Source organism: Megalops cyprinoides, chromosome 13, assembly GCF_013368585.1.
Source record: "Megalops cyprinoides isolate fMegCyp1 chromosome 13, fMegCyp1.pri, whole genome shotgun sequence".
Classification (NCBI taxonomy): Eukaryota; Metazoa; Chordata; class Actinopteri; order Elopiformes; family Megalopidae; genus Megalops; species Megalops cyprinoides.
Window position 1 is genome coordinate 17,686,496 of NC_050595.1, and position 10,998 is coordinate 17,697,493.

The 10,998-nt window shown below is 40.9% G+C and overlaps 1 protein-coding gene across 1 annotated transcript; it reads right to left on the reverse strand.

The window, feature by feature from the left end:
- Positions 1-803: 803 nt before the first annotated feature.
- On the reverse strand, positions 804-9,542 carry LOC118788398 (SKI family transcriptional corepressor 1 homolog-B-like). Its single transcript, XM_036544377.1, has 9 exons — positions 9,486-9,542; positions 6,371-8,111; positions 5,705-5,801; positions 5,128-5,235; positions 4,750-4,821; positions 2,517-2,591; positions 2,048-2,122; positions 1,286-1,351; positions 804-1,029 (listed from the first exon to the last, which is right to left on the reverse strand). The coding sequence occupies exons 2-9, from the start codon at positions 8,099-8,101 to the stop codon at positions 932-934; spliced, it is 2,322 nt and encodes a 773-aa protein (XP_036400270.1). The 5' UTR covers positions 8,102-8,111; positions 9,486-9,542; the 3' UTR covers positions 804-931.
- Between the last annotated feature and the right edge of the window lie 1,456 nt (positions 9,543-10,998).

Sequence of the window (10,998 nt, forward strand, 5' to 3'; positions counted from 1 at the left end):
CGAATTTACGTCGAGCCATTCACAACAACAACAACAACAATACTGCAATTAGCGAGAAACGTGGCCGATGTTTTCCAGACAATATTTTCTTTTATTGAACTGTAAGTCAATTTCCCTGCTTAAAGTGCGTTGTATCAAGTTTACACATACGGTTGAATTCTTCACACTTTGCGATTTGTCCTATCCCTATCGAAACTCCACAGACGTACACTTTGCTGTCATACATGGAACATCTTTCATTGTCTGTGACCACAGAACCGAAACATGGTGTACAACTAACAAGACTATCACTTGCTTAATGTTCATCGGCCGAAGATGATGACATTGTGGGAGTATAGATTAGACCGCCATTGCTTAAACTGGAGTGAGAAAAGAAGTTAGATTAATACTGACGAAAAACAAAACAGGTAAAAATACATACATAAGTCCAACAATAAAACAATTACATAAATTGAAATCAGGAGTGCCATTTTACTAACAAAAGTATCACAGTATACATAGATACATCCATTGCACATAGCCACATGATATATATAGTTGGTATCTAAAGGTGTGGTGGTCAGGTATTTTCAAAGCAACATAGAAAATCCTTCTCTGGAGGTTTTTAGAACTTTATATTAACAATCTATGGTACATATAACAAGCTTAAAATGTTCCCTTTTGAATTTATTACTAATGTACAAGCTCAGGTGTTAAATTAAACTGTGAACCTGATCCTCATTAGTCCATTTCAATCGCCAGTCAGTGCTATTATGTTAAAGAGGTGTGTTACGCAGCAGCCCTTAACACAAGGGGATGTTTAGAATGCGCCAGTTCCTGGTGAGATGCTTGTCCATGCGGTAGTGCAGCCCTTTGCCACTGTGTGCCGCTATAACCCACCGGTTAAGGGCTGGCGAATGACGCCATTGGTATGAATGAGGAGTTGTGAGAGTTACGGGGGCATCAGAGGAGGCTTGAAGGAGCAGGTTCCGGTGCAGTGGCGCGGGGTCAGCATCTTGCACGAGAAATGGTGTAGAGCGTCATGAGCTTCTAGGGAAAAAGTGAGTAGTTTACTTGAAGAACAAAACAGTGAAAACATTAATGTTATTAGACAATTTTACTGTAGCCTAGGTGTTAACGCAGAAGTCTGGCACTACTGTAAATACACTTAAAAGAGCTGACATTGCATCATTGCGCAAAGTCAATGTGCCCGTTTATTGTTGTCCGGTGTCTCAGGCTTCTGTGATGGCCCTTTGATGGAATGCATAACGATGGCAATGTGTTTCTCTCTGACACGATAGATTACCTTTTAGCTTCTGCTGAATTGCGTAACGAGCCTTCCTCTCCTGGTCCAATTCGCTGCACAAAGTGTCTAAACAAGGAAAAAGAGGCAGAATCCCGCAACATTATTATTATTATTATTATTATTTTGTTGTTGTTTTTGTTGTTGCTATTATTATTATCATACTATTATATATATATATATAGTATATTAATATACTGGGGTTCCATATGGCTTCCTTTTGAGATAAAAGGTGATACTTCAATGCAAACCATACATCCTTCTGCGTATTGTTCATTCATTGTTATTGGTCATTTCTGCGAATTTGGTGTTGTCTTACGGACATTCTTTCCATACTGAAAGCGACGATTAAATCAAATATTGCGAAACCGTCCAGAAGGCTATTTGGAATGAAATACTTTTCACACAATAGGATTGAATTCTGTTGTTGACATCAGTAAACCAAATTAAACGGTACAATGCACATAACATTCTGCCTCAAATTTCAGTGTAAAAATGGTTTCGGCTACTCAGATCGATCTGTGGCATTTATTTGATGTTTCTAAGTCTACTCGTGGGCTGCAAAATCCATGCCTCGTACATCTGACAGTAGAGTCTGCAAGAATTGCAAAAATCAAGCAGAATGACGTGTATCGGGTTTCTTTCTGAATGAACTGAAATACAATGACTTATTTGCTTGGTTGGTAAGGTGCGCAGAACTAGAACTGTACATTGATCTTATTCAGTTTAGCAGTGTGTCTCTAAAACTTGAGGTGTGAAGCTCACCTCGGACAATCTGAAGCTGCTGAACCATCTCTTCTCTGTACGACAATTCCCTCTTCATCTGATCCTGAAAATTATCTGTAGAAGAATCACAACGGCAGACACCATGGCTCCGGAGTGCTAAGACTATGTTCTGAGAGAGGCAATTTTTGAGCCGACCATCAAAACCGAATTGCATACGTCCAGAAGGCTGCCTACGCACAAACATTTAGGCTTGTGCTCATCTCAAGTTAAAGTGAGTAACCAATAATGGAAATGGGACTGAACGGTTGAAAGTGAAAGAAGACACCGCTTTTGGGCCCGTGCTCTCTCACAAATAACTGGCACATATGTAGCGAGCAGTGAATTTATGAGCTTGACATAATAAAAGTAGAGTAAAAACGCCTTATTTAAAATAAATATATATCATCATCATTACAGAATACTCAGTCACTTCGTATGTGTATATAAATTTGTTTGAATCAACATCTACCTTTCAGACTTTGAAACTCTCGTTCCAGCTTTTTCCTGAGCTCCACCTGCTCTGCAAGCTGTTTCTGCAATTCATCTGCAAAGATAAACAAACAAATTAATAAACAGATACCTAAATAAATAAAAGGATTGGTTCATAAATAACACACAAACCTACAAGGAACACACTTACTGTGTGTTCGGTAATATTATTTTTTGAAATCTCCTTTTCAACAAACCAATGGCAACGGTATTCCAAACTTTCACGATTACTATTACAACTGCTACTGTTACTGTTACACAAAAGTAGTAAAAATAGTAACAACAATGCTAATCCTGCTAATTTATGGATAAAGTAAATACTATGTCTATACGTGATCGCCGACATTATTTACTGTACTATCATGTGGGAACACAGATTTTCAAAAGTTCGATGGAAAAAAACCATATATATTAAAAAATGTAATATTATAATATATATATATATATAGCCGAAATAGATGAATGCGACAACCAGAGTGGTCGCATCTCATCATTAAGTAAATGTAGCTTGTTTTAAAATATTAAAGTATTACTGATATTCCTGTAATTGCTGTTTGTAATAATAGCCAGATACCTGGAACGTTGTAACATGAAATATAACATCTCTAAAATCTCTATTTATATCTTGAAAACAGTATCTGTAGCCTAATAAGGTAAAAAAAAAAAAGAGGATGCCAAATCCCAGTCTAAATCAATAACCTGTCAGTGGTTTGTGGCCCTGTTTCCGAGTAAAGTCGGATAATCTGTGCTTCAGCCATAGTTACAGCTGATTATCAGACTTGCAAAGTCTTGCGATCCCAATTGCTGTTCCTAGTTGAGCGCATTAGTGCAAGGATTGCCAGCTTTGAACTGCGACTCTCGAGGACTCTGTGATCATGTGACGTCACTGTCACCAGCTCCTTCTGTCTAGAACGACCTTATTTCATGTTTGCTGAAACTGAAAACTAACGTGGAGCTAGATCCGTGCGCCAACCCGGTATTAAAAATTGATTACATGTTGTTAATCGCCCAGCATTCACGGTAAAGTTTGGACAAAAACGAATTAACTAGGAAATACGTGGCTTTAACTCTCGGGTAACCTAAATATTTACTGAAAACGAATTACATACAGCTAAATCAATGTCGAAGGGTAGTGATCAGGTGTCTTTGGCAGGTGCAAACAGTAAGAAACTGAAAAAAACGTTTGTACGTTTGTAAAAAAAAAGAGCTCTTGTTCTTGTAGACACGAACCCACAACCCACTTAGTAGACAGTTATAAAGGTGAATTGGGTTTGCATTGAATTATAAATATTACTGCGATTATGAGATTGCGCCGAATAAAGCGACGATAATATTTATCGCAGTAAGATGTTAAATAATTCATTAATATCAAACTGCAGGTAGAAACAGTACCTGCCTTTGGCACGTTTTGACTTGACAAAACATTTTCAGAAAAGGATTTATATTTACACTGATCGTGATAAGCTCCACTGATATCAAAGTCATAACCCTCCATCGTTCCTATACTTTTTTCAGTGGCCTCTTGGTGGACAATAGATTTTCATACCGCATGGGAGAATAAGAATGCGTTTAAAGCAGTTACGATCGTCCTCTCTAGAGCTATCATAGTGCAAACATGTGCGGGCGTCCTGCAGCCAGCCTTGCTGGATTTCACTGATGATGTATGAGCAGCGCTATCACAGAAAACATCCCGCGGCCAAACGCACCGCCTCCCAACTAAACAGGAGAACGTGATATAACCTACACTCCAAATAAATAAAGATTACAACGAAAAGTCTACCCACGTACATCATATACTATAAGGAACAACGTGGGTGCTAAATTTTGATATGATATCATTCAGCAATGATTAGAGTAGACTAGAAAACTTTGATGTAATCGGTGAGGCAATTCATTTTCCGGCCAAAATGTACAAACAAACGAACTCCATGCACATTTACAAAGTTGCATTTACACAGTGTAGACGTAGACACAGTTGTAGGAAAAAAAAGTTCATAATGTACTGATGATTAAGTGATATGAGGATAAGAGCCATATAATAACATGCATATGCTCCATTAGTCCAGTTTGTTGAGTTGCATTATTGTTTAGGGAATGAACGCATTTTTAATATGTTCAACCCGCGGCCAGAAGGGGTTGTAATTCCTGATGTAGTGAATGGGATGTGAATGGGATGTTTTTTTTTTGCTGGTTTGATCCTTTTATTGCCTTACCTTTCGCCATGTTTTCAATATCTGTCTCAATGAGTGGCGCGCTGTTGACATCACCACGCACCGCCTCCTCACCTGGAAACAAACACGGCACGTGGCATAGTGTGAGGGCTATGCGCCACGATTGGCATATCGCACAGAATGAAGGGACGCGAGCATAATGCTGAGTGGCATGGTGAGCGAGTCTTTTGAGTGCGCTGAAGGGCGCTCTGAATTGAAATCTGAACGATCTAAATAGATTCAAACAGCAAATTGCGGATCACAAGTGCGCATCCAGGAGCTCAGCACTCCCGCGCACTCTCCCACCCACCCACCCACACACACACACACACACACACACACACAACACAAGTGAAGATAATATCTTAGGGTAGAACCCACATCCGCCTGGCTCTTTCTGGCTCTCCGTGGAGACACTGCCGGAATCCTGATAAATTGCCTTCGGTTCCGCGTCCTCTGTTGTCGTGGGACTCTCTTCTTTGTGCGCATCTTAGAGTGCAACAGATCCATTTTAGTTGATTGCAGTGATGACGGTTGCTCATTTAACAGTAACTATCACAACAATTCCTGCACAACTGTTTCATTGCTCTTTGAGCAACAATCTGCGAGGGGGATTTCAGGTTGCAACACTGAAATGGTATCTCAAACAAATTTAACGGTATGGAAACGAACATACATTCGCTTCTCATTTGTCTCTAAAGCTTTCTATGCGAGACATACTGCTTCGATCTCTCAGGCACTAACACTTTTTTTGGATTTAGTTTGGTTTTTGTTCTGTAATATGTTGACATTGTTTTAAATGTTCACATTTAAAACTATTTCCACATTCATGGAATCATACAAAAAGAACTTCAATATGGATTGCAGTATGCTGATACGCGATATAGCAGGATAATGGCATCTTAAATAATTTTGAAAAGTGTGAAAAAATATGTCGTGATTGACAGAGAGGTTATACCGTTCGAATCCAGCGAGCCGCACTGATAGTTGGTTGTTGTTCCGAAGGTAGGCGATCTGTTCAGCAACACGTGGTTATCCTTTTCATGTGTGCACACCTGTAAAATTAACCAGTCAATGAAATGTAATTATCCCCAACCTCCTGATTCTGCATCTTCAGACCACCCTCGACACAAACCTGATACATCCACCTCAAACAACTGATGTCTATCTGTTTCAAATTGCTCCCTTTTGGAAGAGGAAAACACGCTTTGCTGTATAGGCCGAATTAAGACTGCATTTGTTTGGGCTCGGCATTGATAATAAACGTAATTGCTGGCACTCCAAACAAAATGGCTAGAATTAGAATTTAATGTCAGATGATGGTAGCCTTTTCATAGAAGCTCATTTCAAGAATATTGAAAGTGAATTAATTATTCAGTACGTAATTACGGTAATCATTCGGCGCCGTGTGTGTTTTTAACAACTAGCCTACATAGGCTATATGACCAATGGGGACTGGCAATTATGTCACCAAAACATAAATATTTAATAAAATAGTGTAATAATGCTAATAATATTGACAATAATATTGACATTAATGCCATACAATTAAAAAACATCCTTATGGTTGTTTATGCGTTTAATGTTTTGTAAAGGTGGATTTTAAAACTGTAGGCGCACTCACTTCGTGCTGAGACGCGTGATTTCTTTCTACATCAGAGAATTCTGCCTCGCTTATCCGCGGCCTCTGCTGGTCCTCGTGGGCGGCCGTTGACTCTGCCTCCTCTTCCTCACACTTTTCAGGACAAGCATGTGGTAAGGTCATGGCCGGGGGGCTCTGACAGTCCCCCACTGAAAGCTGAAGAGATTCCTCGTCCTCTTGCATCCTGTTCGATTCCACATCCACGTCTGGCTCCTCCACGCTCTCCACGTCCGGGGACGCGGACCGGTAGCTGGAACTCTCGCTCATGAAGTCTGGTGATAGGTAGCCAGGTCGGGCCCCGTTGTAAGTTTCTCTGTTTCCGTAAAGCTTCGCTATACTCTCCGCGTCTTTCACCACTGGCCTAAAAGCGGAGATGTAATTCACCTTCCTATGAGAGATGGACCCCCCATCCATTGACCTCGCCTCGTCCCCAGATTTGTCCTCTTCGTTTCGAGCAGAATGGGCACTGGAACTCCTCTCACTGTCCATTGCGCCGTCCTTCGGTGTGTTAGTGCTTCGATCACTCTGCTCCGACACGTCTAGCTCATTCTGCCGGGGGTTCATGAGCTCTGTGGGTGGTTTGGATTGTGACTGCGGATAGGGTGGTATGGGGAGGCTGCCCGCTGAAGGCCAGAACACGGGGAATGAAGGGTATACGCTGTCCTTCGCCCCTGGCCAAAACACTCCTGACAAATTAGCCTTGTTGTGCTCTCCCAAACCCACACTGTCATCTTTCTTTTGACACAATCCAAAAGCAGGAAATCCGTACGGATGAGGGAAAAGAGGCGGCGGGAGCTTCTGCAGCATCCCAAAATGTTTGCTGGGCACGGGAATGACGGGATAGCTGCGAACGCTGTTTGCGAGGCTCGAGCTGCTGCGGTCCTCGTCGCAGCGCAGAGTTTTGAGGGGGATGTCGGGCGAACGTCTCTGAGAGAGGCCTTCAGAGCCCTGTTGTTTGAGGGAGGAGGAACGCTCCGTCCCTCCCATCGGCAGCGTCCTCTTGCGGCTGCCCCCGTTGAACATCGCCTTCACGTCTTCCCACGCGTGGATCATGTCCTCCGTAGAGGTTTTGTCTGTTAGTTTGAGATGGCGCCTCCAAGAATTAAAATTAGCTGCGTCTGGCTGCGTGTACTTCGACTCGGGCGTGCGATGAGAGTGAAAGATGAACTTGTTTGGAGAAAAATACATATTGCAATATGTGCACTTAATGCATTTAGCCCTGGAACTATTATATCTGGCTGGTATGAAGTTACCCCTGGACCCCCAGGCACATTCGTGGGACACATCAAATGCGAAATTTTCTGGTAGTTTGGGGGGGTTGTGAGCCCCAATGAATGACTTGCAGAGCCGCTCGGCCTCGCGCTTGGTGATCATTCCGCAGCGTCTGGATGAGATGGGCATCGCACCTGCACGCCTCAGGATCTCGAGCTGGACCGGAGTGCACTGCACGCAAGTGATTCCAAGAGCGACGCGTCGATTATGTATCTCGTTGTAGCTGTAATTTTTCAATAAGGTATTGGAGATCTGCGCTAAGCAAAGCCGTTCCTGGCCGTCTATTACCAAAGAAACGATGGGTACTCCGTATAAAGCGGTTTCACTGACTTGGTTGGGTTTAAGGGAGCTGGGACTGGAATATGATTGGAGGTCTTGTTTGGAGTTGGGGGAAGAGCTTGAGTCTCGTCCCGCAGGCAACTGACTGGGAATCGTCTCCATTCCTGGAAGTCTGGAACAACGGCACAAAATTCAGACGGACATTCAAATGTGTGCGACTGTCACAAATTTACCATGGAAATAGCATGTTCTGGATGCACTTTAAACTAATCTGTGTAAACACTTTTTACATAACATATTAAAAGCAGTACTGTGCTTTGGTTAGTCATTGTTATGGATTTTCTACATATATTCATGGGTGTTAATAAATGTACGCCAGTTAACACAGTACAAATTAATAACATCATCAGCAACACCACTGATTAATATTTTCGACATAAATAATAATATATTAGTAATAATATAATTAATAACAATAATAATAATAATAATAATGGAGGATTATTAAAGGAATTATCTAAGGTGATTAAATGATACACTTGAGAAATAATAATTACATGGTAGGATTCTAAATTCTAATTGCAACGATCAGCATTGGATGCACAATTTAGTTTAGTCTACCCTATGTGTTTCAGATGAATTAGGGGGCTTTTAAATCGTTTTTCCTTTGCAATCATGTCTTGACGTTGAGCCAACCGTATTTAATCCAAATAAAAACTAATTTATCTGGATAAAGGTATTAAGAAATAAGACGAAATCAGCTGATTAATAGGAATTAATATTCCGAAAGGTGTCAAGAACATTAATTGAACTGCCAGTATTTGTGCCCCCATAGTTAATAGTTTATTTTGCCCTGGCGAGTTTAAATATCGTATCCTGAAGAGCTCTATCGTTAATTTTCTTGATGAAGCCAGCGCGCTTCTTAATGCCGCTAACTGCTCGGAGATCATAGAGATTAGTTACTTAACTGTGCATTTAAATACACTAACACGTAAAAGAGCAGAAGGAAATTATACCTTGAGCCTTGTGGATAAGCTTATCAGAGAGGAAAAGCTAGTAAGCTTCTTTCATTGTAATTACATTAAGTCAATTGTGCGTCTTTTGTCTGTTAATAAAACTCCAGTCTTGTATAATTAAAACATCACAGATCGTGCCTCTAAATGCAATATTTCACTTATGAATATTCGTTCCTTCATACAGTGCAGTTTACAGCCTCCAGATCTAAAGTGAACTTACAGTAGGCTGTGTGTGCGTTCGACAACACTTTTATCTCCGGGCCTATAATATGTCCTTTATGCATCACTTGAAATATTCGGATTTGGTTAGGTAACCAAGGTGGAAACTCGCTGTATATGTACCCATTCAAACATGAAAATACAACAGGAACATTAAAAAAGGATAATTCTAACTCGATGTGGTTATTTTCTTTTTAAAATAACGCTGAAACAATTGATGATCCATCACAAATAATACTTAGGGATTAATGGCGATAGCATCAGGAGAAGCACGGAGAGGAACGCTGTGCTCGGAGAATGCAATATCTTACCTTAATTCGAGTTTCGCCGACAAAACCCCCCAAATTATTACAAAACACTTAACAAATTTATAAAAATTACAACCTCAAATAAATAATGATCTGAAACAGTCCATTGTCTAGTTGGAAAAAGCTCGTGGAATTCCGCGTGCAGATGCTGAGAGAGATGTTGGTGAATGTCTTTCGGCTCTCTCTCTCTCTCTCTCTCTCTCTCTCTCTCTCTCTCTCCCCCTCTCTACCTTCAGTGCGGCCAGTGGAGTTCCATCCTGGTCAACACTCGCAGGCGGAGTGGCGAGCCGAAGGACAGTGACCACATGGTAGCTCGGGCCTCTGAGTAAAGTCCCAGCCGAGGAGGCTTCGACTGACACCTAAAATAATGGCAAGGCACACCCACTTAGCACCAGTATATTTACATTAACTGTTTGCCTTCAGGACCGGTGGACGATCACTGCAGTCACACAAACAATTAAAATTCAAATTTTATTTATTTATTATTTTTGATAAAAAAAGAAAAAAACGCTACAAAGAAATGGAATATATATTACGAATATATTTTGAGCAATTATGATTCTTATGTTTAAGTCAAGGTAGCAAAAGACACATTTGGATAACCTACATATCACTTTTCGATTGGCTGACCCCCGCATTAAATTTTTATTCACTAAGATAAAATACAAATTATGATAAATCTGAAGAAGAACTCACGTTTGTTGTATGAGTGAAATGTTTGTTTAGACAACGATTTTCAGATAATACATTATGTAGACGTTTTATTTTAGGTGTTTAGTTAGAGGTCTATGGGAATTTCTAGAACACATATACTATCCTGACATACAGTAAATGCGGTAGCAATAGGACAAATTGGAGCAAAAATAACTCAGGCTGCTGCCTCTGACACGCAGTAACTGTGCATTTCGAGGGTGCATGATTGCAAATAAATAAAAAAAAAGAGAGAAAAAAGAACTCAAGGAAATCGATGACAACAGTAATAACTAGATGTATTATTTCTACTGCCGTTCGGCCATCTGGGCGGCCTCTCGTGGATACACAAATCAATTACCATCCTCTTGAAAAGACGCCTGTAAATTGGAGTGTTTTTGTTTGGGGGGGGGACTGCTAATGGTATTTGAATGGCACATCATTTTTAAAAACCCTAAATTTAGTTGATTTGATAAAGCTTATTTTATTTTAAACGTGATTTTGGGCCTGCACCGCAGGGAAGCAGCTTTGGTTTAGCGGATCAGCCCGCGGCAGTTACAGCAGCATAACCCCTGCTCCCCAAACGCGCAACTCTCTCTCTCTTTGCAAATGGTGGGGGTTTGCTGAGGACACGCGGCTCACAGAACATATTGTTTATACAAACAGACTGATATATTTGAGCAACAGACTGAGGTAATTGGTGGAACGCAATATGACCGTGTTAACTATTTATGATCTGATCAATGCTCCTCGGTTAACCCCACCGAGCCCCACGCTAAGATATCAATTCCTGGCCATGCAGGAGCGAAGTCACATTCCGAAGTTT

Excerpts from the sequence above, each read along its gene's own strand:
- LOC118788398 (XM_036544377.1), bottom strand. The coding sequence starts at position 8,101 with ATGGAGACGATTCCCAGTCAGTTGCCTGCGGGACGAGACTCAAGCTCT. Across the intron at positions 2,592-4,749 it reads TATTGAAAACATGGCGAAAG|ATGAATTGCAGAAACAGCTT; the intron begins GTAAGGCAATAA and ends TTATCTTTGCAG. Across the intron at positions 2,123-2,516 it reads AGAGTTTCAAAGTCTGAAAG|ATAATTTTCAGGATCAGATG; the intron begins GTAGATGTTGAT and ends ATTCTTCTACAG.